Source organism: Aptenodytes patagonicus, chromosome 22 (genome assembly GCF_965638725.1).
Source record: "Aptenodytes patagonicus chromosome 22, bAptPat1.pri.cur, whole genome shotgun sequence".
In the NCBI taxonomy this organism is placed as follows: domain Eukaryota; kingdom Metazoa; phylum Chordata; class Aves; order Sphenisciformes; family Spheniscidae; genus Aptenodytes; species Aptenodytes patagonicus.
In genome coordinates this window covers 7,576,603-7,602,504 of record NC_134970.1, presented here as the reverse complement: position 1 = coordinate 7,602,504, position 25,902 = coordinate 7,576,603, and the positions used below count along the sequence as shown (strand labels likewise).

General features: G+C 60.6%; 1 protein-coding gene across 3 annotated transcripts in view; it reads left to right on the top strand.

The window, feature by feature from the left end:
* Positions 1-25,902, top strand: part of KIF21B (kinesin family member 21B) — a 40,993-nt gene that overhangs the window by 3,143 nt on the left and 11,948 nt on the right. For 2 of the 3 annotated variants that reach the window (XR_012996976.1, XM_076357809.1), the window contains exons 2-23: positions 11,853-12,075; positions 12,442-12,624; positions 15,705-15,854; positions 16,092-16,226; positions 16,610-16,777; positions 17,289-17,404; positions 18,024-18,219; positions 18,625-18,814; positions 18,929-18,992; positions 19,467-19,691; positions 19,998-20,079; positions 20,575-20,692; positions 21,002-21,193; positions 21,795-21,994; positions 22,166-22,273; positions 22,723-22,791; positions 23,186-23,415; positions 23,817-23,964; positions 24,062-24,256; positions 25,096-25,197; positions 25,335-25,500; positions 25,795-25,855. Coding sequence is in view for 1 of the 3 variants with exons in the window: in XM_076357809.1 (XP_076213924.1) it covers positions 11,853-12,075; positions 12,442-12,624; positions 15,705-15,854; positions 16,092-16,226; positions 16,610-16,777; positions 17,289-17,404; positions 18,024-18,219; positions 18,625-18,814; positions 18,929-18,992; positions 19,467-19,691; positions 19,998-20,079; positions 20,575-20,692; positions 21,002-21,193; positions 21,795-21,994; positions 22,166-22,273; positions 22,723-22,791; positions 23,186-23,415; positions 23,817-23,964; positions 24,062-24,256; positions 25,096-25,197; positions 25,335-25,500; positions 25,795-25,855 (3,321 nt within the window). In the remaining 2 variants the exon portion in view is untranslated. The remainder of the gene's footprint in view (positions 1-11,852; positions 12,076-12,441; positions 12,625-15,704; positions 15,855-16,091; positions 16,227-16,609; positions 16,778-17,288; positions 17,405-18,023; positions 18,220-18,624; positions 18,815-18,928; positions 18,993-19,466; positions 19,692-19,997; positions 20,080-20,574; positions 20,693-21,001; positions 21,194-21,794; positions 21,995-22,165; positions 22,274-22,722; positions 22,792-23,185; positions 23,416-23,816; positions 23,965-24,061; positions 24,257-25,095; positions 25,198-25,334; positions 25,501-25,794; positions 25,856-25,902) is intronic. The other variant, XR_012996977.1, reaches the window with a different exon arrangement.

Here is a 25,902-nt window from a genome sequence, read left to right as displayed (position 1 = left end):
TGGGGCATGGGGGCGTTATTTAGGCTTCTTGCGTGCCAGTAAGTGAAATGGCTGGTACCTGCTGCAGCACTGCTGTCAAGCACAGGGAAATGCAGGCCCAGCGGCTGCTCCTGGCCCAGGGGCTGATTTGTACCTGCACCTTGTACCTGCAACTCAGACCTGCACCATCTGCAAGGGCAGGGCTGGATCCTGCCCCGACTCCCGCCCTCCCTGCAGGCAGGGTCTGCCTTCACTTGCCCATCAGCGTTAAGCCTGGTGTGTCACTTCATGGGCGCGTCTGAGCTTGCCAGCTCCAGCAGACATGCTGGGGAGGAAGTGATGGGGCTGAGCTGCCGGCAGCAGTCGGGTTGGGCGCCTGCACGCCCTGTGCCGGTGTAACGGTCTCAGCCGGGAAGCTGCCGCCCGCCGCGATGGTGCTGAGTGGGGCAGCCTGGGAGCCCTCGCTCCTTGCTGCTGGAGGGAGTTTCCTCGGAGACTGGGGAAGGCAACAACTGCTGTTTCCTTCTGTAGGTGACCTTCAAATGGGTGGCTGCAACGCAGCCAGCTCAGCAGCTCCCCGCTCGTGCCCTCCATCCGGGAGCACAGCTGTCGATTTGAGGCTCGTGCCTCCCCTTGAGCCTCAGCAACACCCCTCTCTGCAGCACCCCTCCCTGCAGCACCCAAGCTCGCAGTCAGGTGCTGTCGGCTCTTGCAGCTGCAGCAAGCCAGGGGTGCAGCGGGGGGAGCGGGACTCGCCGTGCTGGTTGCAGGAGGTGGAGCCCAGCCCCATTGCGCGGCTGGTTTTGCTGTGTCAGGAAGGGCTGATGGTGCATATTGATCCGGATGCCATTAAACTCCTTGGCTGGGGGAGGTCTGAGAAGCTGGGCTGGCTGCAAAAATGTTCCCTTGAGGGCACTTTCAAACTGCCCAGCTCATCGGAGAGAAAGTGGCACCCCCTGTGCCAGAGCTGCCCGCGGCACCCGAGCATGCCTGGCTGGCTATGAAGACTCAGGAAATGGAGCTTGTGAAATTGGGGAAGGAAGTTGAGTCGGATTTCAAGTTTATTTAAACCCTGCAACCTCCAGTGCTCTGCTGCTCTCATAAACACTCTTGCCATGATGCTCTGCGCTCCACGCGGGCAGCCCAGTGCTGGCTGTCTCCTGCCCCGGGGGGCTGCTCCCACCTCCTCCTCGGGAAAAAGGACAAGATGTGCCGCTCAGGACGGGACAGACTTACCCACCCATTGCCGTGTGTCCTGGAGGGCCTTGTCTCAGTGGGAGCATGCTGGCAAAGGCCAGGTGCCAGGATCAGCTGGGCTCCTGACACTGCCCGGGTCCTGGCATCTTTGCTGCCACGCGGCCAGGGCTCCTGTGCCTGCTGGGATGGTTTCTGCGAACCCGAAGCCTCTGGGACCAGCTGGGGTCGGTCCCCAAGGAGACGGAGTTGTTGTAGCCTTTCCAAACCAGCTCTTCCCGGGGCAGTTTTGGGTCTGGATGGAGAGGTGGTGTGAGCCCAACTCGTGCCACACTGGTGCACGTGCTGCCTAAGGGCTCCAGCATGGAGAGGGGTGGTACTGCCTGGTACCCGCTGCCCACCATTACCACGGTGCTGCTGCAGCTCTGAGCCCCTTCGGTGTGGTCCTGGGGGTACACTGTGGAGTGGCTCGTGGGACACTGTCTCCTGCCAGGTCTGGCTCGTGTTGGGCACATGTCACAGGGCCATGCAGGGGAGAGATGAGGTAAACCCACCCCACTGCATGGGATGTGCCTGGCTCCTGTGGTGATGGGGGGGACAGCCCGTCCTGGTGTGGTGGCACAGCCGAGCCCTGGGGTGCCCCATCTCCCATCGGCGGGGGCTGGAGGCTCCCTGGTGAGCAGCCCTGGTCCCAGGAAGGAAATACCTTGGGAGGCTGCTATAGCCTGGGGGTGCCGGGCAGACAGAGCACTAGCGTGGGCACCCCCAGCCGCTTTCCCCATCCTTTGCCTCCACTGAGGGCAGCTCAGCCCTGGCAGCAGGGGCCCCCCATGTCCTGTGGCTGTTTCGCTGCTGTGCTGAACCCATCCGGGCAAGCTGCTTCTCTTTCATTTCACTTCGGGGCTTCCTAGCCCCAGTGCGATGCAGGGGTGCATGTGCTCTCGGCTCCCAGCGAACAGGGTTAAATTGGCCTCCCCTGTCTGGAGAGAGATGTCGGGGGCTGTGGTGGGTGGGGGGCCCCACGGGCTCTCGGAGGGAAGTGCTGAGCCCAGGTGTGTGGGCGTGAGGGGTTTTTCTGTGCCTGGCTTTGATCAGGCACGCACTCACTGGCTTTTACAGCGGAAATGTTAGAAAGGGGATGGAGACGGTGCCGGTGCGAGGGGGGAGCAGGGCCGCACCCTGCGGTCCACCATCACCTGCGGCATTGCTCAGAGCAAAGCAGCTTTAAGAGGCTTTTGGTGCCTGCACCCATCACCCATCAGCAAGGGATTTAAATATGTAATGCCATGAAGTCTGAGGAACTTGGGAGGCTGGGGCTGTCTTGAAGCCAGAGGACAGAGCCAGCTGCAGCTTTCCTGCACCAGCAGTGAAATTGGGGGCAGGAGAAAATTGCAGGAGATGAAGCCCTAAACAAAGCTGTCGAGAACACGGCTCCTGTCCCCCGGAGAGGGAAAGCGATACCCCCGCTGAGCCCGGTGCTAATTGAGGAGCCAGCCCTGGCCAGGCGGCTGTCGTGCTGTTCCTGCGGGGGGGGGGGCTGGCCCCAGTGGTCCCACGGGGCTGTTTCCTGCTGGAGGCTGTCAAAACAGTCCCTGTCGTTGGTTAAACAGCCAGCAGGTTTGGGATGTGGTGGATTGTGAGGGCAGCTGCAGCCGGGCTCTACTGCAGGAGATCAGCACGCCACTGCATGACTCCCTGCCCTGGATGGATGCTGATGGGTTTCTGCTTTGGCTTGGTGGAAGGCGTCCGGCCTCCTGCCACCCCTTCCCCTCTGGGCAGACCAGAAGCTGGCATGTCCCCATGTCCCCGCTGGCTCTGCACTGCTGTGAGGCAGCCTCATCCCGCTTGGCATCTGCCCCTCTGCCCTGCTCCATGTGGACACAACACGGTCGTCGTCCCCATTTCCAAGTGAGGGTTCGGGGCTGAGCCCGAGGTCCCAGCGATCCCAGCGAAATCCCTTCCCCTCCTCTGCAGCTCCCTGGGGCCAGGACATGGTGGGGGAGGTTTCTTGCAACAGCTTGCTGTAGCCGAGCTTGGCCCCAAGCTCCCCTGTCCCATGGTCTCCCCACCCCACCGGGCTGTGAACACCTCCCTGCCCATCCGCCCATGCCCGGCTGTTGTTCTTGGTGGGTGCCTGGGGGGATGGCTCTGCAGCCCCCCTCCAAGCTCTGGGTTTGTTCTCCCAGTGTCGCCAGCCCCATGTCAGGGCCAGCACTGAGGGCAAAGCTCTGGAGATTGGCACTGGGGCAGCCCAAGGGGCATTCCTGCACAGGGCTGAAAGATTTAATAAAGGTCCTTCTGCCCCCCCTGCCCCTGGGCTTTGCTGCAGCCAGGGCCCCGCAGGCTCTCAGCCCCCTCCCCAGAAAGCAGTGCAGTCTGACCTTTAGCACCAGGCACAAAACTGCCTCCGACTTCTTCCCCGGGCTCTTCCTTCCTCCTCGGCCACAGCCTGGGGCATGTCTGAGTGCTGGAGCCCAAGGACCCAGGTATGGGTGCTCTGGGGAGAGGGATGGAGGTGCTGGGGACAGAAGGCTCAGTCGGGCAGGGTGGGATGTGCCGGGTTTGTGTGGCACGCTCTTCCCCAGAAGTCACAAGGGTCCCATGAGCTTCTGTGCTGCTGGGTATAACCCAGATAACCCATTGGCAGAGCCCTGTGGGTGTGCTGGGGGCACGCTGCTTGGGTGGCAGGAGTGGGATGTCTCCACCCCTGCACTGGTGTGGGAGGAGATGAGCGATGCTGGCAAAGGAGGAAAGGCATCGTGTTGGGGAGAAAGGCTGGAGCTGGGCTCCTGGTCCTTGCCTTCCTCTCTGCCCTCCAAGCCCTGAGCAAGGGCACTTCCTTGGCCCAGTGTTGCAGGGCTGGGAGGCACAACCCATCCCCTGCCTGCATTGGGGGGGGTGTCTCAGGCCATGTTGCTGTGGTCTCTGCTCATCTATTATTTCATGCTGTACCTGCCCGAGGAGGATGTTAGGGCAAAATATGCCTGTTCCCTTCCCAGCTGTGGGACTAGGTTTGCTCCTGGGTGCATCGTACTATCCCCTGTCCTGCTGGCCAAGGGCTCGGGATTTTTTTTTTTTTTTTTTTTTGGGGGGGTGGGGTGGAGAGGCACCTCTTTTGTGCCACCCATTCTCCTGTCTTGTGGGCAAGTTGCTCCAGATGTCCCCTGTGGGCTCTGGGGTTGCAGCATCTTCTGCCAAGATCGGGTTGTTTTCCCAGTGGCAATCAGAGTGTGCCAGGGGGCTGCAGGCGTGCCTGCTTTCAGGGGGCCAGGAAAGCCTTATCTCCAGTATGGGTGCACCAGTACTGGGGTGGGACCTCACAGGGGCACCTGGGAAAGGGAGAGACCCTGTGGGTGTGACTCACTGGCTTGGGAGGAAATGGGAGCCTCAGGACCGGGGTGCAGAACTGGGAGTAGGAGCGTGTCCGTCTGTCTCCATTGGACCCGTGGCATCTCTGTGCCCCCACAGGGTCAGATCGATGGCCCGTCAGGCCCAGAGTCTCCTGGCGAATGATGGTTTCCTATCGCTCTCCAGTAATTGCTGACACTGCTGCTGAGCCGGTGGTTTCGTGGCCATTCCCATGCGGTCGGAGGGGAACAGGGGTCCTGCTGGGGTGTGCATTGAGTTGCATGTGCTGCCACACATGTGTTTCCTTGTGCTGCCCACCCCGCCTGGGGTTTTGGGGTCCTGCATGCCTTTGCGGGTGACTGTCCTGGGTCTGTTGTTTGCAAACATCCTCGTGGTGTTTCCCAGCCTCTTCTCTTGGGCAGGTCCAGCACAGAGCTGATGGTATTGCCAGTCGCTTATGGGGGTGAAGGGGTCCAGGGAGATCCCAAACTCAGTCCGCTCCTGCTCCCCTCTAGGCTGGGTAAAGCACAATCCCAAGTGCTTCCCCCAGGCCCCACTGGTCTCTGCCTGCTGCCTTGGGCTGGGTGTCCCTGGGTGCTGGGTCCCCGTGCAGGCAGCTTGTCCCCGACCCGCGGTGGATCTCGGTGCAGAGCAGATGGCGCAGCTCAGTGCCGGTGTGCTCCTGCCAGAGCTAATGAGCAGCATATAGCGGCTGCCAAGGCCTGATTTAAAAGTTTCCCTAAGCCTGGGAAAGCCTGGAGCAGGAGGATTAGGGGGCACCCAGGGGGCTCTGGTGTTCAAGGCAGTGGGGTTTGCCCCGTGGGGGAGCAGGCTGGGCAGCTGGGAGCTGGGCACAGCCAGCACATCCACACGGAGGATCTGTATTGGGGTTGCTTCCTCAGAGGATGGATGTGGAGTGGAGGCATGTCCCTCCGCTGAGCCGTGTCCAGCACGCCTCCATGCACACCCCAGCTCTGTCCCCAGGCTGCCTGGCGCTGCGGGGGGTTGGGGACCCAGCAGCTAGGGAGCTCAGTCTTGCCCCTGGTGCTGGTCTAGCCATGCTGGCCATGGCACCCTCTGCCTTGGAGGTGTTTGGCTGGAGCAAAGGCAGCAATCGCGTGGTATGGGTGGCTCCACAGGCAGGCTGAGCCCGGCGCTTTCCCATGTTGTGCTTGCTCCTGCTAGGAGGTAGCTTGCTATATCTCTTAATTGCAGCATTTGCTGACCAGACCTGGCAGTCCCCAGGGAGCCTGATTCAATTTTCTCTGATTGCTGAGCTGCTTCCCTGCCGCGGTAATTAAATGCTTAACTTTGTCTTGATTTGGGTCCAAAGCAACCTGTGTGCAAACAGCCAGCCCTTGGCAGCCAGCCCTCTCCTGAGACCCTGTGCTCAGGGAGGAATGGGGCTGGGGGCATCCCTTCCTGGGCAAGGGGGCAGATTCCCCCATGGGATCAAGCCACGCTGAGCTGAGGCCTGGGGAGCCACTGTCTGCTGGTGAGGACAGGCAGCTTGCTGTGCTGGCCTCGAGATAGGGGAAAACCTGGAGCACTTTGCTCTGATCTTACCCTGGTGATGCTGGCAGCACCCAGCTGCCTGGGGAGCTGCTTGCCCCGTACACCACCACAGTGCCCCCCATGTGCCACACACAGTCTTACCTGTTGGGTTTGTAATGCCCAGGGTGTCCTTGACCCATAGGATGTCCTAGGGGGGCGCAGGATGATGCTAGAGCTGCTCTCCTCCTGGCTGTCCTGTGCTGCTGGGAGGGATCACAGGCCAGCAGCAAAGCATGGAGGGCAGGTTTGGGGCAGAGGAGAGCAAAGCATGGGGGGAGCAGAGGCCGGCAGATGGGCTACGCGTGAGTCTGGGCTGTCTGGCAGATGCTCCTGTAGCTCTGATGCTGGAGTGAGCACAAGCAGAGTGAATGCGGGTGATGCAGGGATGGGGATGGGGCGGTGGAGGGAATGGGGATGGCAGCAGGGCAAACACAGGTGATGTGGAGATGGGAGTGGGAATGGGAGTGGGGCGAACACAGGTGATGAGGGGATGGGAGTGGGGTGAATGCAAGGTGATGTGGGGAGGGGAAATGGGGTAAATGCAGGCGATGTGGGGAGTGGGGTGAACACAGGTGATGCAGGGAACGGGGATGGGAGCAGGATGAATGCGGGCAATGTGGGGAGTGGAGCCAGGCACTGCCTGGGCTTGCCCAGCCCGCCTGTCTTGGCAGGCACGCATCCACAGCAGCTGGGCTGCACGGCTGGTCGGGGTCTGCCAGCTCCAAACTCTGCCAGCCCACACCAGCAGAGGTGCCTGTGGCCAGGTGGGGGGCAGTGCCCCAGCCCCTCACCTGGTGCCGGAGCTGCCAGCTTTGCAGCGGGCAGCCTTGCCCCTCTGGAGATGGGGTGGACGAGAGCAAGTGGCCCCGAGCCTCCAGGGCCTGGCACAGAGAGGGGAAAATGCCATGGAGCTCTTCCACCCATCGCTGCCCGGCTCTCTGGCTCAGCTCCCTGGGAAACCAGCCCTGCCTGGCTGGGCAGCCTCCTCGGCTCCAGCCTCGGGAGGGGAGAGGAACGGCTCCTTGCAGGGGGTCTGCAGGCAGCCACCCTCCCTCCCAGAGCGGTCTCGTGAGGGACGGGAGCTCCCTGCTGTAGCTGGGGCAGGCTCTGCCCATCCGCAGTTGCAAGGTTATAAAAGGCAGCAAAAGGCAGCTGCAGCTGGGGTGGTCACCCGCACCCCCAATCTGGAGCGGCTGCCCTGCAGCCCCCTGCCAGCACTGAGAAATGGTGGTGAGTGGGTGTGTGCTCAGCTTCCCTGGGAAGCTGGGACAGCCCCTGTTTGAGGTGGATGATGCTGGGTGATGGGTCTGGGGGAGGCTGGATCCCCTCTGCCCCCATGCCTATCCTCTCCTGCCAGTCTGTGCCCAGTGGGATGGCCAGCCTGCCCCAGGGGTGGCTGTGTCTCAGCAGGATGGTGCGGCCTGGGGGAAGCTTGGCATGTGCCTGGCTGTGGGTGCAGGCAGTTTGGGGTGGGGGGGTGTCGTGGCTCTCACCGTGGGCAGGAAGGCTATGGGAGTGTGTTGCCACAGCATTGACAAAGTGCTGGGGGCCAAAGGATGCTCTGGAGCCCCTTGGGGTTGCCATAGCGGTGGGCTGTGAGGGGGGAAACTGAGGCAGTCAGGTGAGGAGGCAGGGGAACACGAGGACATGAACCCAGCAGTCCATGTCAGCTGAACTGTGCCTTCCTGTGCAAGGAAACAGCCTCCCCTCGGTGCACAGGGGGAGCTGGGTGGTGTCTGCTGGTGGGACAGCCCTGACATGGGGATATTGGCTGTGCCCAGTGTGGTGAGCCCCATCCCCTCCACTGGTTGCAGGGCTTGAGATGATGGGATGGGTAGATCTCTCCCCAGGGGGCTGCTCCTCCTGGGGTGGAGGGTCCCCTGAGCCGACCCTACGAGGGCTGCCTGTGGGAGCTGGCTGCCCTGCAGTGCCCATCCAGTGCTTGGCTCCCAGCCTCGCTCAGCTCCCCCCCCGGCCAAACGCTGGCATAGGGCAGTGGCGCTGAACAACTTGGCCTTTGTGCTTGCTGCCGGGCATGCCTGTGTGTGCACTGAAGCTCCCTGCCCCTCAGGGTGCGGGACCCGCTCTCCCCTTCCTCCCAGATGCTCGGTCGCCCTGGCAGCCCAGCCGTGGAGACGGCGCTTTCACAGCCTGCCAGCCCGGCAGGGAAGGGAAGGAAAGCGATGGAGAGGCTCCCAGCTGAGGTCCCCTTTGTTTCCCTGTGCGGCTGCAGGCTCTCTCTGGCACACACGCCACTCGTGCTGCCAGGTTTGGATGCTGATGCTGGAGCAGGCAGTCTCCTGCCGTGCCGCCCATCATTGCCCCAGCAAGAGCTGCCGGTTTGGGAAGGAGCGGTCTCCACCCCTGCCTGCGCCTCTGTCTCTGTGCATCCGTCTGCCTCCCAACCCTGTGTGTCGGGTGCCTGGGGCTGGGAAGCGGCCAGGTTTGCTTGGCAGGAGTGCTCGGCCGCGACCGCGCAGCTCTGTCCTGGGCGCTCGGTCCCTTGTCACCGTCCCTTTGCAGTGAGCTGAGCGTGGGGGGGCCGGAGGTGGTGGCCGGGCTCATGCTGCCACTGTGGTCCTGCCGGCTCTCTCCTCCCTGGGTGTGTTGCCTGTGCTGAGGCTGGTTTATCGGCATTGGCGGGAGGGAGATGGGGCTGGCGCTGATCATCTTGCTGGTCCCAGGACAGCCTGTGTCCTCCTCGAGCCAGCTTCGAGCAGGAGAAGCCGTCACCTGTGCCAGCATGGGGATGGCCGGGCGCAGGCTGCTCGGTGGAGCTGGGGCTCTGGTCTGCTCCTGCCTGAGCTGGGGGGGTGGCAGGGCAGCACCCCACTGGTTAAGTGCTGGTTTATTTTGGTTGCTGCTTAGCAGATAAGTCAGATAAGTCCCTAATTGCCAAATAACCATAGGAGCCTGTGCCATGGGCTCCCAGCGGATCAGCTGGGCTCTCTGTGGGTGCCCCAGCCCTTTAGGACAGGGCACCCCAGCGTGTTTGGCTCTGCCATGGGTCCTGGTGCTGGGCACAAGCTGTCCTTCTGGCTGGTGGCCCATGACCAGGTGCAGAGCAGGTTGGCTGGCTGTGTCCAGACGCAGGTGAGGGAGCAGCTCCATCGTCCCGCAGGTTGGGCCCTGACAGCATCACACCCAGTTCTTGCGGACCCATGGACAGACAGGACGTGGCCAGCATCTTTTGTGGTAGAGGTTAGGACAAGGAGTGCCAGAATGCACCCAGATGGTGACTTTATGACCACCAAAGTTGCTGATCTCTGTTGCAGAGCAGGGAAACTGAGGCAGAGCATGGCAAGCGCTGCCAGCTCTCCCAGCATCACCTGATGGGGTTGAGGACAGGGCCAAGGAGAGGGCCCATGCTGGCTCTGCAGTTGCTTATGTCATATTTGGAGGAAGTATTGTGGTGCATAGGCATGACTTGAACTACACGTGAATGCCTACCTGGCCTGACCAGGGTCTCACATTGCCCAGTGCCTGGTATGGTGATGTTCCTCCTTGGGAGGGCAGGGATAGGACCCCCCAGCATTGGAGAGCTGGGACAGTTGGACAGTGGGGAGCAGGAGAAGCAGCTGCACTGGCCTGGAGAAACCCTCTGCAATGTCTCTTGGTGGCCACATAAATCTCCTGTGATGCTGGGTGGCATCTCTGCGCTGTCCCATGCAGGACTGTGGCTGCTGGTGGCTGCTGGCGCTCATCCCTGCTCTTCTGCTCTGCTTGTCCTGCTCTTGTAGTGGGAGTCCATAGTATTTGCACACCAGCTGGCAGCAGCTCCCAAGGACATCCCCGGGTGATGCTTTGCTGATTGCCTGGAGAGCAGGACCCTCCTGGGGGGTTCCCGCATCTCCAGTCACCCTGGGGAGACGGGATGGCATGGGGGAGCACGTTGAGGGCTGGCACCTGGGTCCCCTCCAGCCCCCGCAGGTCCCCTGGCTGTGAGAGCCAGGGCGAGTGATGGGGCCCGTCAGGTGCTTGGAGCTGGCTGGGCAGTGAGGTTTGGCAAGAGGGAGTGGGGGAGACATCGGTGTTGGCATGTGGACAGCTGGAACAGCCCAGCATGGCCAGGCTCAAGGTGGGTCCCCAAATGCCCTATGGAAAATTCATGTGCGCATATCCCTCCAACACTGCTGCTCATCCTCTTTTCCAAACCCACGTGCACATATTTAATCACCTGGGGGAAGCGGGGGGAAAAAAAGAAAGAAATCTTTTGCTGAAAACCCTGTTCTCATTTTTCTTGAGAGGAAAAAAATTTTCCAGAAATACCCTGGTTCCAGTTTGTTCCTCTGCCCGTTCCCTGGGGACACTGTCGCTGTGCATGTCTGGGGTGGGGAGGGGGGGAAGTGCATCATGTTGGTCAAAAAGTAATTAAAGCTGGGGTTAATTTTCCTGGAGGAGGGTGGGACCCTGGGAAGGCGACGGGAGCGAGTCTAGAGCTGAGCACATCAGAAGCTGCTTTCTATTGTGGCTGCTGAGCTAAATATACCCACGGACGCACATAGCTGTTCCCACACGTCTGCTGCGCAGGCTCCCGGCGGGGTGAGCAGGGTGCTTGCGCTGCCTCCTGGGGACACCCTGTCCCCCCAGACACAGTGGGTTTTGGCCCTCCCGGGCTTTGCTTGCTGCCAGCCAGGCTGGCGAGGAGCGGTGGCTTGTACAGAGCCCCAATCTGCAAAGCGTCTGCTGCGGTCGCTGCGCCGGCTTGCCAGCGATGCGGCTTTGGAGAAATTAATAGCTGTGTTTATGAAGCACCCAGGGAAGGGAGATGTGCAGTCATTAGCTCTAATGAGAGCTGTTTGCCATGGCGCTTGGCTCCGCACTCCCTCTTTCTCCATGAGTCCCCCGGGACTAGCCAGCTTCCCGCAGCCGGCACATCCACCAAAAGCCGGAGCTGCTGCAGCCCTAACACGTGCCAGTGCCTGCGCCAAAGCAGAACCGTGCCTGTGCGGGTCCGGCTGTTCTGTACCCAGATTTCTCGGGGAGGGGTTGAGTGCGGTGGGTGGGGATGTGGCGGGTTGGTCCATGCATGCCGCCAGAGCCAGGAGCCCCGCACAGCCTCGCCTGTCCCCTTCCCATGTGCCAAGTCCACGGCTGGGGACAGCCATCGGGCTGGGTGGTGGTTTGGTTTAGATGGCTGTTTTGGCACTGGGCCTGTCTCGTCATGTTTTTGCATTTTTCATTTCAAGCCTTTGTAACTGCAGTTTGATTTCTCTGCCTCTCAAGCGAACGTGGCTGGCTGCAGCGCATCCCGGCTGCCCGCACATACCCTGGCAGTCCCTGTCAGGGCTGCTTCGATGTATTGATCAATGTCTACGTGCAGCCCAGAGCTTGCTGCCTGGCTGAGGGCATCGCGGTGAATGAGCCAGCATAGGCGTGGGGAGGCTGGCTGGCCCCGTATGGGCCATGCTGGGCCGTATTCAGCTGTTGGTGCAAGGGCAGTTTTAAGTGCAGGCCGCGTGTTGCTACCGGGTCTGCGTGTGCCGTGGTACCCAGCCCTGCCTGTCACCTTGGCTGCGGAGCTGGCTGGTGGCATCACTGGGATGCACCAACCTCATTTCTCAGCCACAAACGGATCAAGGTTGTCACTGGGTGCGGGAGTTGAAGCATCCCCTGCACTGTTTGCTCCACACTGCAGGCAGAGGTGCTGCCAGTCCCCTGCCCGCAGCAGCCACAGTTCCAACATGGGCCACGCTCGCATCCTCAGGACCAGGCTTGTGTCCCCCAGGACCAGGTTGAGCCCCGAGGCTGCCCTCAGCCCGCTTCTCTTCCTGCAGGATCCGTCCCCAACTGTCCAAAGAGAAAATAGAGGGATGTCACATCTGCACCTCAGTGACGCCCGGCGAGCCCCAGGTGCTGCTGGGGAAGGACAAGGCCTTCACCTATGACTTTGTCTTTGACCTGGATACATGGCAGGAGCAGATCTACACGACGTGCGTGGGCAAGCTCATCGAAGGCTGCTTCGAAGGCTACAATGCCACCGTGTTGGCATACGGCCAGGTACATGCTCTGCCTGCTCCTTGGGCTCTGCCATGGGCATTGGGCTCTCCTGTAGCGCTGGGTGCTGGGGATGTTGAGATGGCACCTGCAGAGGTTAGGGAAGGCGGGGGGTGTATAAGCTCCTGGGTGTGGAGGGGACAGAGAGTTGTCCCTGGGCTGGGTGAGAGCTGGGGCAGGGGGTGGCCTTGGGTGGGAGGAAGAGGGAGGCAGGGCTGGAAGTATGGGAGCTGGTGTGGTGGCGGGGATCAGAGGGGCTCAGCAGAGGTGTTTGGGGAGCCTGGGGTGGCAGGGGGAGGTGTGGGGCACAGTGGGCAGAGCTAAGCCTGGGAGGGCCCAGCTAGCTCCCCCCTCACTGCCTCTTTGCAGACTGGTGCGGGGAAGACATACACCATGGGCACCGGCTTTGACATGAACATCTCTGAGGATGAGCAGGGCATCATCCCGCGGGCCATCGGCCACCTCTTCAGTGGCATCGAGGAGCGCAAGCGGGCAGCGCAGAGTCAGGGCGTGGCAGCACCTGAGTTCAAAGTCAGCGCCCAGTTCCTGGAGGTGGGTGACAGCAGGTCTGGGTGACACTGTGGCCCTGCCCTGTCCTTTGGTCAGTTCCCATGTCCTGGGCTCCTTGAGTCCTCCGTGTCCTGGCTGGTCCCTGGCTGAGCTGGACCCCACAGCAGGCGTGTGGCCCGGGATGCATGCCAGGGCAGAGGAGACTCAAAGCACCTGAATGTTGTTGACCTCATGATGGCCACAAACTGGGGTGGTACTTTCTTGGCTGCAGGGAGTGCCCCCGTGGGGAAAGGGTTTATGCCTTGGTACCCTGGAGATTCAGGGGGCTCTGGGCTTGCTGTTTGAGGTCGAGGATAGTGGCATACCTGCTCCCCTGGGTCTGGACCAGTGTTCCCAGTGAAACAAGGAAAGGAAAAAGTGCCATTCTTGTGGGGATTTGAGGAAGGGCTGTGTTATTTCCCATGTCCTTTGCTGCATTTTTGACCTTGAGAATGCTTCATTGCATCCTCTCCCGCCTCTGCTTTGGCCTCTCCATTTCAAAAGCCTCTTCTATTAACTGCTTCTTTCCCTCGAGAAGTTTGTCCCAGAAAGCCTGTGGACCTTGTGTGTCTGCAGCGGTTTCCCTGGGGGCTGGTCCTGGGGTGAAAGTGCGAAGAAGTTCAAGATGGGAACTGGTTTAAGGCCCTGGTGAGAAAACATAGGGTGCTGTTGAGCAAAGCTGAGCTCCTGAACAAACTTCATCTGGTTGGTGTCCTGATCTGGGGTACAGCCCAGAGGAGAGAGGCAGGCAGAGAGAGAGGCCCCAGGCTGTGATCTTGCCTCTACGTGGCTTTGGTGGCCATCACATCTCGGTTCCTCCAGATGCTGATGGCCTGGAGAGGGGAAGCAGTGCCCAAAACCACCTCGTAGCCTGGAGGGCTGACCTCCTTGCCGGAGAAATTCTTCTCAATCAGCTTTCCATCTGCCCTGGAACGCGACCATGAGTGGCCCTTTTTAACTCCCATGTTAAAACTCCCTGTTGTGTCCGGCCACATCCTTCCCTCCCCACCACTCGGCCTGTCCGAGCTCCTGGCTGCCTTCCCATGCATCCTTGGCCTCGTGGGGCTCCGCTCTGGGGAACCTGTGGGCTGGGATGGAAATGGGGACAATTTCGTGCCTGTTCTGAAGTCCTTCTGAGGGGTTAACCTTGTCAGGCTTTCTCCCTAATGGAGAGTCCCTTAACCCTGTTGGGGCTGAGGCATAGTCCTGCCTTCCCTGGGCTATAGGATTGGATACCGGCCTTCAGCCCAATGTAAGTCCCCTCACCCTATGCGACACACTTTCCCTTCCCTCTCAGCCCCCTGTATCTGCCCTCTAGGAGATCCTTTGGTGTCCAGCTATAGTTTCCCTTGCCTCAGTTTCTCCCACTCAGTTTGGGATGACCTGATGCTGCCTCAAGGAACTGGGTGACCTATTAGCTGGGGTTGGGACATGTGAAGGGTGAACACTGGGGAGGAGACGCCTGTGCTGCCTCTGTCCCAGGCCATCCTAGGAAGCATCTCTGCAGACCAAGAGGTCCAGCACAACCCCAGGGGCACCTGGGGGTGACGGAGCAGTGGCCCTGCATGGGGTCACACCAGCTGCCGTGGGGATTTCCTGTAGCCTTTCTCTCTCTTCACCACCTCTGACCCCTGGTGGTTTTGGCTCTCAAAATAGCCTCAGAGATGTTTGTCCTGTGGCTGCAGTGGAAGATGGGAACAAGGCTTCCTCTGCTGTGTTTCAAAGCCACTCATGGTCGCGTTCCCCAGGCCAGCTGTGCCGGGTGGGACACTGGCAGCTCCAGGGTGGGGGGGCCATCTGCCAGCTGGGGGGGCTTGAAGGCTTTCCAAGGGCCCTGTTACATGTGGGGAGAGTAAAAACCCGTTGCCTGGTGGCCCGGTGACCAAGGCTGTTGGGAGCCTGTCAAGGGCTTTGCCCACTGGTCCACCCTGCAGGCATGGACATCAAACCAGGAGCTCTTGTGCTGCTGCGCTGAAACCTGTCCTACAGCCACCATTATCCAGGCAACCCAGGGAGGGTTTTGTGGCGATAATGGCTCTCCTGTGCCAGCATGGGCACGTGGCCGCATCAGACACTGGTTACTAACCCTGCTGTCCCTGCAGTGGTACAGGATTTGGCCCTGCCTGAACCCCGTCCTGTGACTCTCCTCCTGGAAGCAGGCTGTCAGAGCGGGGTTTAAACCCTTGGGGAGCCTGTTTGCACCTGGGGCAGCCAGGGATGGATTAGCCTGATCCGCTCAGCTGGCCAGGAGCCTGTGGTCCTCGGGTGACCCTGCTGTCTGCACTGGGACATGGGTGTGAGAGGGTGACGTGTGGCACTGTGTGGTGGGGGGAAAGACGGGCAGGGGTGTCCCTGCACCCCAGGATGAGAGAGGATGCTGCAGGGTCAAGATATGGATGGGGGCATCTTCCGTCAGCTCTGGGTTCTCAGGGTTTTCCCTGCTTGTCCAGCACTCCCTGCTCCCCCTTGTCCCCTTTCCACCTGGCAGAGGTGACCTCAGGGAGCTGTGGTGGGAGAGGGGCTCCACTGGCTCCTGTGGCCAGGGCCTCCCCAGCTGAGCAGGGAAGGCCGGGGGGATGCGTAGCTCCTGGGTGTCTGCTCAGGCTCTGGGGACAGGGCTCTGAAAGTTCCACATAGCTGCTTGTGTGGGCCAGGGACAGGACAGGGTCAGGCAGCTGGAACCAATCCAGACTGCAGCTCAGAGCTTCGCACAGCAGACAGGCACATGTATGCACGCCTGCGCACACGCACCATTTCATTCTGGGCATCCTGTCCTAGCTGGGTGCCCGTGCATGCAGGTCAGAGCTTGCCTGTGCATCATCTCCTATCTGCATGCACATGCTTGTGTGTCCTCTCCTACACTTGCACGCACAGCAGCTCTCCTGGTCAGCCTTGCCTAAGCACACACATGTGCACATATGTGTGAACACACATGCACCCCCAGCTGCGCAGCCTGTCCTCCTGGCTCTCAGGACTGCAGTAGCAGGATGGCAGAGGGCAGCTCCTGTTGGTCTCGCTGTGCCGGGCTCTAGCAGCTTCCTGCTTACTACTACTCACCCCGCACCTGCTTCCACCCTGCTCAGCTCTACAACGAGGAGATCCTGGACCTGTTTGACAGTGCCCGTGACCCTGACGCACGCCACCGCAAATCCAACATCAAAATCCATGAGGATGCCAGTGGGAGCATCTACACTACAGGGGTCACGTCGCGCCTCATCAGCTCGCAGGACGAGGTGGGTGCGGGATGGGGCAGACATGAAGGAGGGATGGCAGCTGGGTGCCCATCGGCCAGGGACGTGCTACGTGGGGACAGCCAGGCGAGGCGGGGATCTTGCCTGGGTCGGGATAGAGCAGCCCTGGGGTGATGCAGGGAGAGGTCAGTGCGCCCGCGGGGCTGTGGCAAGGTGCTGTCCTGACTCCCTAGCAGAGTGCTTCAAGGTTTTGTTCTTCCCTCCCCCATGTTGTTGCAGCTGATCCAGTGCCTAAAGCAGGGGGCTCTTTCCCGCACCACCGCCAGCACCCAGATGAATGTGCAGAGCTCCCGGTCCCACGCCATCTTCACCATTCACCTGTGCCAGATGAGAGTGTGCACCCGCCCAGAGCTGGTGAGATGTGCTCCTGCTTCCTGGCTGGGCCTTTCCTGGATCTGATACGCAGGCAATGTGTGGGAGTCCCTTGGAAAGGGGAGAGGGTTTGAAGTCTTGCAAAGAGAGGCAGGGCTTTGTCTTGCTTCTTTCCAGTCATAGCCAGCGTTAGCATTTAATGGGAGCTGAGGTCTGCCCTGGAGTAGCCCCATCCAAGGCAAGGATGGTCTGGCCCAAGGGATGGCCCAGAGCAAGCTGCTGTTGGGATCCTCTCCCCCATCCTTGAGGGGCTGGATGTGGAGGATGAATGCTCAGGCTTTTGCTGACATCTGAGTGCGGCCAAGGGAGCTCCTGCCTGCTCTGGGTCTGTGATGGTGACCCTCTCCATGTGTGCCTGGCTGCAGGTGAATGGGGAGGTGACCAGCCTCCTGGACGGAGCCCAGCCCACCACCGAGTATGAGACCCTCACGGCCAAGTTTCACTTCGTAGACCTGGCTGGCTCAGAGAGGCTGAAGCGAACGGGTGCTACTGGCGAGAGAGCGAAGGAAGGCATCTCCATCAACTGTGGGCTGGTACGGCCCCGGGCACCGTCAAGCAAGGGGAGAGGGGAGGCAGGGCCTGCCTGGGGGAGCCTGGGACACCTTTGGGTCCTGCTGGGAGCTGCTCTGGGCTGTTGGTGTTGCTGCTGTCTCTGCTGGGGTTTATGCCATCTGGCCCTGTAGGCAGGAATATGTGCAATCCAAAATGCCAGTGGTGAGGGCCCAGCTCTACTGCTGAGGGCAGGACACTGGGGAGGGGTACAGCTGGGCACAAGGGTGCAAGTCCCCAAAAGGTTGAGGTCTGCTAACTTGAGCTTAAAAAAAGTCCAGGGCTCGAAGCTGCTCCTCAGTGCACATGGGAGAGAGGCACAGCCCAGGGAAGGGGGGCGAATGCTAAGACTGGCAAGGGAAGCCCCATGCCTCCACCTCTTGCACCCCAAACCTGTGCCGCAGCACATGCCCCAGGCCTGACGTGCTGGCTATGTGATAGCTGGTACTCTCAGCAGGGGCTGAATTTGGGGGGACCTTTCCTTTGCATTGGTAGCTGGCCTTGGGGAACGTCATTAGTGCCCTCGGAGACCAGAGCAAGAAAGTTGTGCACGTGCCCTACCGTGACTCCAAGCTCACCCGCCTGCTGCAGGATTCCCTCGGGGGCAACAGGTAAGGGGGGCCCAGGCCAGGGCTGAGCCCTGGGAGAGGACTGCAGGGGCTGATGCCCTGCAAATAGGGCCGAGGGTCTATGGAGCCATGTAGGAGGTATTTCAGGACTCAAATGCCTTGTGGGTTGCCTGCTGGGGAGGGGATGCCTCCTGGCAGGCAGTGCATGACTTTGCAGATGTAAAGACCTTGGCTCCTCATGAGTCCCAGGTGCAATTAGCCAGCTTTGGCAGAATTAGCTGGTGCAAAACACTCCAGAACCCTTGCAGATCTGGGACTTGGCAGGTAGTGTTGCTCAGCATGGGATGGATTGAATTCCCTGCCTGCTTTGGGGGTACTTCTCTGAAGAGCCCAATTCTTCCCCAGCAATCCTGGTGTGTGTGGGCTGGCTGGTGGAGGTTGGCTTTGCTCAGTGCTGCATGATGTGTTGCTCGTGGGGTCTTGCCGGTACTCTGGCCCTGGGAAGGACTGAACCCAGTTTATACCTTGGTTGTAAAACACAGAAGGGCCTAGGATGGGTGTCTGGGGGCATGTGGCCTGTGCTGGGTCCCAGGTGTCCATGTGCCAAGTTGGCACAGCATGGGGGAAACTGTCTCTTCACCCTGACCTTCACCTCCCCAAGCCAAACCATCATGATTGCCTGCGTGAGCCCATCTGATCGGGACTTCATGGAGACCCTGAACACACTCAAGTATGCTAACCGGGCTCGCAACATCAAGAACAAGGTGGTGGTGAACCAGGACAAGACAAGTCAGCAGATCAGTGCCCTGCGGGCCGAGATCGCCCGCCTGCAGATGGAGCTGATGGAGTACAAGGCGGTGAGTGGCTGAGCAAGCCTGCAGAGGTAGGATGGAGGCAGGAGCAGAAAGCTGCCTCCTCGTGTTTGAATTGGGGCGGTTTTAGCGGGAAAGACTCTCCTGCCTACCGCGCTCTGCCCCTATTGATAGGGGTAATTGCTAGAAGAGGTCAGGAGGCTTAAGAGATGGGGGCTCAGCTCCTGCCCTGCCACAGGCAGGACCTCGGGCAAGTCCTCTTGGGGATGCCAAGGCAGGGAGAAGCCTTGAAGCATCTCTCACCCTCTGCCTGTTGAGCTCAGACCTTCCTGGTCCATAGATTTGTCCCTGCCCCTGCTTTGGTGGCTGGGGCTGCCCCCAGGGATGCAGCAGTGGGCCCCTATGTCCCAGTTTGCCCTGCGCTCAGGGACTCCCCTCCCGTCCCCACAGGGCAAGCGGGTCATCGGGGAGGATGGCTCTGAGGGCTACAGCGACCTTTTCCACGAGAACGCCATGCTGCAGAAGGAGAACAGTGCCCTGCGCATGCGGGTGAAGGCCATGCAGGAGGCCATCGATGCTATCAACAGCCGGGTCACCCACCTTATGAGCCAGGAGGCCAATCTGATGCTGGCCAAGGCAGGTGAGGCTGGGCTAGTGCGTGGCATGGTGGGTCAGCCCAGCCAGCATAGCTGGGATGGGTGCTGCAGTACAGCCCATGTCTTGCCTTGATCCACTTGTGCCTCTGCTCCTCCAGGTGACAGTAATGAAGCCATTGGCACCCTCATCCAGAACTACATCCGGGAGATTGAAGAGCTGAGGTGAGCTGGGCATGGGGGCTGGTGAGTCACCTGGGTCCCTGGGCCGGTGGGTGCTGTGGTGGGGTCTGAGCCCAGGTGTGGCTCACAGCTCCGTGCCTCCAGCATCAGTGGGGTGAGTTATAAGCCCTGATGGAGTAGCAGCTGACTACACTGCTGCTACACTGGGGCTTGGTGCCGGGCAGTGCTTTGGCCATTGTCGTCCTTTGTGTGGCCATTGATGGAGGGGGAGATCCTGGCAGGAGTGCCTGGTGTCTCCCAGGGACTGCTGGCCCCCCAAAGCTGGGTCATCCCAGTCTCTTGCGCGATCCTGGGACCTTGTCTTGCAGCATCCTGACCTTCTGACCCAATATGAATGGGAATGGCTTTGTGGTGACTCTGTCCCTGGCTCACATCATCCTAAAACCAGGCAAGATCCCCTCCTCTGGGGACAGTGGGATGTCCCCTCTTTGACCTCATCCCATCTCCACTCCCTAGGACGAAGCTCCTGGAGAGCGAGTCCATGAACGAGTCTCTGCGTCGCAGTCTCTCACGTGTCTCTGCCCGGCCCCCCTACTCCATGGGCTCGTCCCCAGCATCTGGCTTGGCTGGCCTGTGCAGCCCCGCTGCTCCGGTGGAGACGGAGGCCTCCGATGTTCTCCGACGGGCCAAGCAGGACCTGGAGCGCCTGAAAAAGAAAGAGAGGAGGCAGCGGAGGAAAAGGTGAAGGCAGCTGCTTTGCAATGTTGGGAGGGGGGAGGCTGCATGTCGGTCCCTGTCTGTCCCTGTGGGGTCGGGTATCCTGCTTCCTCCGTCCATGCTAAAGCCAGAGCACCGAGACAGAGCCCAGGTGCCTGGGTTCCTCTCCCAGTGCTGCCTTGCCTTTGGTCTCCTTTTCACCTACCACACGATCCTGGAGGTTGTTTTCCCCAAAGGGTCCAAAAGCAGGAGGCGAGGGGGGCCCTGGCAGGACCCGCCCCCAGGCTCTCCCATGCTAGGACTCATCAGCACCCCTCTGCTCTCCCCCAGCCCGGAGAAGGAAGGATTTAAGAAGCGGCAGAAATTGCAGCAGGACAATGGGGAGGAGACGGATGAGAACGAGGTGGAAGAGGTGAGCAGGCTTTGTGCTTGTACCGAGGGGGGTGTTTGGGTGTGGAGCATTGTCGTTGCCCCACATGGGAGAGGGACCAAGCCCAGCCTGGCCCTGCAAGCAGGCTGGAGGAGTCATGGAGCCAAGGACTCCATGCTGGATTAGGGGGGAGCTGGATGCTCCCCAGCCAGCCCTGCTGTGCAGCAAGGAGCCCACATCTTTTTGGGCTTGGTTTCAATAAGCGTAGGTGAAGGGGGGTTGGGCAATCCAGTGCTACTCAGCTGGGAGGGGATGGATGCAAGGATGGATGGGGCACACAGCTGCTCCTCTCAACTGTGTATGCTGGGGGTCCAGAAATGGTGCTGCAGCCCCTGGGCATCCTGTGTGGGAGGCTGAATCCCATTGTGGGGGCTGCAGCCCATCACTGTAGAGTGAGCTCAAGCTTAGAGGAGGGAAGAGCTGCAGAGAGAAGGGCAAGGCCATGCTGCAAGCTGAGGTTAGGCACTCATCTCTTAGGAGGAGGAGGAACAGGACGAGAGCGGCTGTGAGGAAGAGGATGGACGTGAGGATGAAGATGAGGACTCAGGAAGTGAGGAGAGCCTGGTGGACTCAGACTCGGATGCAGAGGAGAAGGGTAAAGTGCGGAGCCATGCATGCAGCCCAGGGTATGGGGGTGCATTTGCTGGTGTCTTCTGGCACTGAGCTCTGGTTCTGGGAAGGGAGAGTCCACTGGGATGCCCCAGCCACGTCTCCTCTGGGGGGCTTGGAAAAGCACCAACGTTGCTTCAGGGAGTCTCCGATGCTCTTTGGAGTGCTGCCACTCCCCAGTGACATGGGTTCCCATGAGCTCCCTCTGCCCTTTCCTTGTGCTGTGGCTCAGCGGGGCCGTAGGAGCGATGCTCCTCCATCCCTCCCAGCCTGACTGTCCCCCACCGGTCTCCAGCCGTGAATTTCCAGGCCGACCTGGCGGATCTGACTTGCGAGATAGAGATCAAGCAGAAGCTGATTGATGAGCTGGAGAACAGCCAGCGGCGCCTGCAGACCCTCAAGCACCAGTACGAGGAGAAGCTGATCCTGCTGCAGAACAAGATTCGGGACACACAGCTGGAGCGTGACCGGGTCCTGCAGAACCTCAGTGAGAACCGCCTCGCCCGTGGGATCCCATCCCCACACGCAACACTGGCTCTGGTAGAGCTTTGCCATCCCCCTGCCTCTGAGCCCCTGGGACCCCCAAGACCCTGCTTGTCTTGCCATGGGGAGTGGGACTAGTCAGCTGAAGAGCTCCTGACCCAGCTGGTGCTGGAGAGGCGGCTGGAAAGGATGGCGAGGCAAAGCCTCTTCTAGCCTTGAACACTGCTTCGTGAGATGTAGGAACACTTGGGGAAACTGAGGTGCTGAGGGGCACGTGAAGACCCCAAAGACCTAGTGGTTTAGCTGATCTCTAGGCTCAGCAGGGCAGGATCACCCATGCACATGGCTGTAGGTCTAGGTCTGCAGCTCCTCTCAGCCCAGCGACTGTGCTGTAAACCACTGTCCCTGCCCTGCGCTGAGCCCTAACCCATCTCTTCCAGCAGGTGCCCCCAGACAGACCCCAGCCTGTGATGGGGCCAGAGCAGAGGGGTGAGGGAGAGATCTGGCGGGATGGGGAGGGAGCAGTGCCCAGTGCCTCAAGGCAGGGTGTGTAGGTGCAGGAGGAGCCTGGGGTGCGTGGCCATCGCAAGCCCTCGCTCCCCCAGGCACCATGGAGTGCTACACGGAGGAGAAAGCCAACAAGATCAAAGCAGACTACGAGAAGCGGCTGAAGGAGATGAACCGGGACCTGCAGAAGCTCCAGGCAGCCCAGAAGGAGCATGCTCGCCTGCTCAAGAACCAGTCCCGTTACGAGCGGGAACTGAGGAAGCTGCAGGCGGAGGTGGCCGAGATGAAGAAGGCAAAGGTACCTGGACATGCCAGGGCAGGGAGGGCATCCCTGGTCAAGTCTGGTTCCCTGCTCAGAAGTGATGTTTTCCACTCCTGGTGGCAAGTGCAGGACATCTGTCTGTCTGGTGGGTGGGTGCCCTGGGACAGTCGGGTGCCTGCACTGACACGCGGTACCTTCCTGTTCTAGGTTGCGCTGATGAAGCAGATGCGGGAGGAGCAGCAGCGGAGGCGGCTGGCAGAGACGAAGCGGAATCGGGAGATTGCACAGCTCAAGAAGGAGCAGCGCCGGCAGGAGGTGAGAGCCCAGCCTGCCTGCCTGCCTGCCACTGGGCATCCCCATGCTGGGGGGAAACTGGGCTGGCTGGGGGTGGATGTTTGTCCTGCTCTGACACTCCGAGATGCTCATAAATATCAGTCAGTGAAGCTCAGGGCCCTGCTGCACCCATGGCCTCACCAGGGTCCACACAGCCCCAGCAGAGCACACCTGGTTGAATGGCTCCCAAGGGCTTCCTGCAGCTCCCAGTGTGGTTGTGGGGAGATGCTGTGAGCTCCCCGCTGTGCTCGGGGGGCAATGTGCCATCAGGGCCAGACTCAAGGCTGGAAACCTACTCGCTGTTAAAATCACAAGTGAGACTGTTCATGCCAAAGTAACTGCTCCAAGCTTTGGTGGTGGGAGCCCCAGGACTGTGACCATCGTTGGGGTGTCTGGGCAGAACCCCAGGGGTCTCTCTCTCTCTTGTGCAGTTTCAGATCCGGGCTCTGGAGTCTCAGAAGCGGCAGCAGGAAATAGTGCTGCGGAGGAAAACCCAGGAGGTGAGAGGCGGTGGGAGGTTTGCTTCCATGTAGCCCCCAGCCCCCATGGGGGTCCTGGTCCCAGCGCTTGGCTCAGAGACACCCCATCCTCCAGACGGTGCCAACTCTGGGAGCAGGTTTCCCAAAAGGGTGGGGGGATTTTTACAGCTCAGTAACGAGGTAGGAGATGATTGCAGGCAGCAGAGGAATTGCCCGTCTCCTGCAGCAGCTGAGCCCGGTGGCAGGGGATGGGCCACAAGGGAGAAGGGGGAAACCCATGGGGCACAAATGGCCCTGGGGCTTCGGGTCTCCAGAGCTGCCGTTCTTGGTCCTGTGGGGACCTGGGGATGACAGCGACAGGTTTGGGCTGGGGATGCCCGTCTGACACCCTCTCCTCCACCCCTCCTCTGGGCAGGTCTCAGCGCTGCGCCGTCTTGCCAAGCCCATGTCAGACCGGGTCGCAGGCAGGACAAGCCAGAAGCCAGCCATGCTGGACTCAGGCGCAGAAGTCTCGGCCAGCACCACCTCCTCTGAGCCCGAGTCTGGTGCTCGCTCTGTCTCCAGCATCGTGCGCCAGTGGAACAGGAAAATCAACAACTTTCTGGGAGACCCCTCATCCTCCGTGAATGGGGCTCGGCCCACCAGGTCAGGGCAGGGGCTGCGTGGATGGGTGATGAGGCATCCCAGAACTCCCACATCTGGCTTTTGGCTGGTGCCGGAGGTTGAATACCAGCTTCTTATTGTGCATTTGGCCCATGTTAAACCACTGACCCAGTGACAGGCTGTGCTGGCAGCGTGTGACTGACTGTCACTTGGGCTTGAGCCCAGTGCTGGCCTTCCACGAGCATTAAACACCACAGCACAAACCTTGCTGGGCTCATCTCTTGTCCCTCTCTTTGCTAAGGGGCGATGGAGAAGTTGGGCAATCCAGAAACAGTGCAGATGCCTCCTCCGCTCCTGGCCAGTCAGAGCCCAGGCATCCTTTTGGGGTAAGCACAGCTTTCTGGGCCAGTCTCCCATGTGCCTCTTCTCCCCTCCGGCTGTAGGAAGAAGTTCCCCAAGAAGGGGACAAGTCAGACCTTCAGCAAAGCTGCCCGCCTCAAGTGGCAGTCACTGGAGCGGCGCATCTTCGACATCGTCATGCAGAGGATGACCATCGTCAACCTGGAGGCTGACATGGAGAGGCTTATCAAGGTGACGGTGGTGCTGGGGACAGAGAGGACTGGGTGGTGGATGTAGAGCAGGGGGACAGCCATGTCGACAGTGCCAATCCCCCTCCCTTTTCCCCCAGAAACGCGAGGAGCTGGCACTGCTGCAGGAAGCATTGCTGGGTAAGAGGACAAAACTGCAGGCAGAGAGTCCGAAGGAGCAGAAGGGGCTGCAGGAGCTGAATGAGGAGATCGAGGTGCTGGGGGCCAACATCGACTACATCAATGATAGCATTTCTGACTGCCAGGCCACCATCATGCAGATCGAGGAGACCAAGGTGGGTGGCTGGACTGGGCCTAGCTGGCAGGGAGAGAGCAGAAGCATCCCTGGGAGGCGAGGGTGTCCTTGGGCATGGCCAAGCTGGGCATCCTGGCGTCCTCCTCTGAGCCATGTCACACACTCGGTGGGGCTGCACCCACACAATCACTTCTCATTAGGTGGTTAATTGCGGAGGGAAGTGCTGCCAGGTCCTTGCACGTCCATGGACAGGCTGCCGGTGCCCCATGCCCCACTGCCCCGGGATGTAGGGAAGCTGCAGCACCCATCCTGCCTGTGGGGCTGGTGGTCACTCATCCCCACGGGAGTTTCACGTGCTGGAAACATCCCAGGGAGGACTGGCTTTTTTTCCAGCAGAAACCCTGCAGGTTTTGTATCCGGTTTTGACACTGGGCACACCACAGAGATGCTGTGTGGCTCCTGGCTCCCCTCTACCAGCTGCAGCCTGGGCTGGAGGCTGTGTGCTGTCCCTGGCTTGTCCCCGGCTGTCACCTAGGTTGCTGGGGAAGGGGCTGTTGTTAATTCACACTAGCCTTTGGGCCAGTGACCTGATCTGCTGTGAATTTGGGTGAGGCTGGTGTCTGCAGATTAGTGTCTAATTAAGTGTTGGCACCAGGATTCCTCTAGCAACACAGAAGCCCTTCAGGTTGCATTAGCCATCTCCATGGCTGGATCTCCCCAATAGCCACTTGGGCAGACTGAGGAGAGCGAGTGTCGAGACTGGGCAGTACTGACGGGGCAGTGGAGGTGCTGTGCTGGCCACAGTGCCCATTCTGCCCATCCCACACCCAGTGGCAAAGCTCCCCCGCTGCATCCAACACCCGTTCCTCCACATTTCAGGAGGAGCTGGACTCCACGGACACCTCGGTGGTGATCAGCTCCTGCTCCCTGGCCGAAGCCCGGCTCCTGCTGGACAACTTCCTGAAGGCCTCCATTGACAAGGTGCAGGGCCAAGCCAGGACCTGGATGCATGATGGGGTTTCCTGCAACTGGGGAGGGGAGCAGGGTGCCAGGATGGGGACCAGGTGGTGGGGACCCAAGACACCCACCTGAGACCCAGCGTGGCCGTCCTTCCCCAGGGGCTGCAGGTGGCACAGAAGGAGGCCCAGATCCGCCTGCTGGAGGGGCGCCTGCGGCAGACAGACATGACCGGCTCCTCACAGAACCACGCCATCCTGGATGCCCTGCGGGAGAAAGCCGAGTCGCACCCTGAGCTGCAGGCCCTGATCCACAACGTCCAGCAAGGTGGGACCCAGGGCTGGTGCATCCTCGGGCATGCTGCCTGTGGGGTGAGGTGCCCACCCATGCTGGTCCCCCAAGAAACACCTGGAGGTGCCACGGCTGGGACCAGCGTGCCCAGGGCTGCCCCAAGGGCGATGATGGGTGGGGACATGTGCTCCGGCCACCACACAACAGGGACGAGGACCGGGTCCCTGCCCCCAACTGCCTGGGCTGTCCCCTCCACCTCACGGTTCAGATGGGGCTCAGCACAATGGGGTCCCCTCTGCGCTGCTCATGTGCTGTCTCCCTCCTGCACAGAGAATGGCTACACCAGCACGGACGAGGAGGTCTCAGAGTTCAGCCTGGCTTCTGATGGGAGGTGAGCACCCAGCCCAGCCCTGCCTGAGCTGGTGGTGGCTGGGAGGC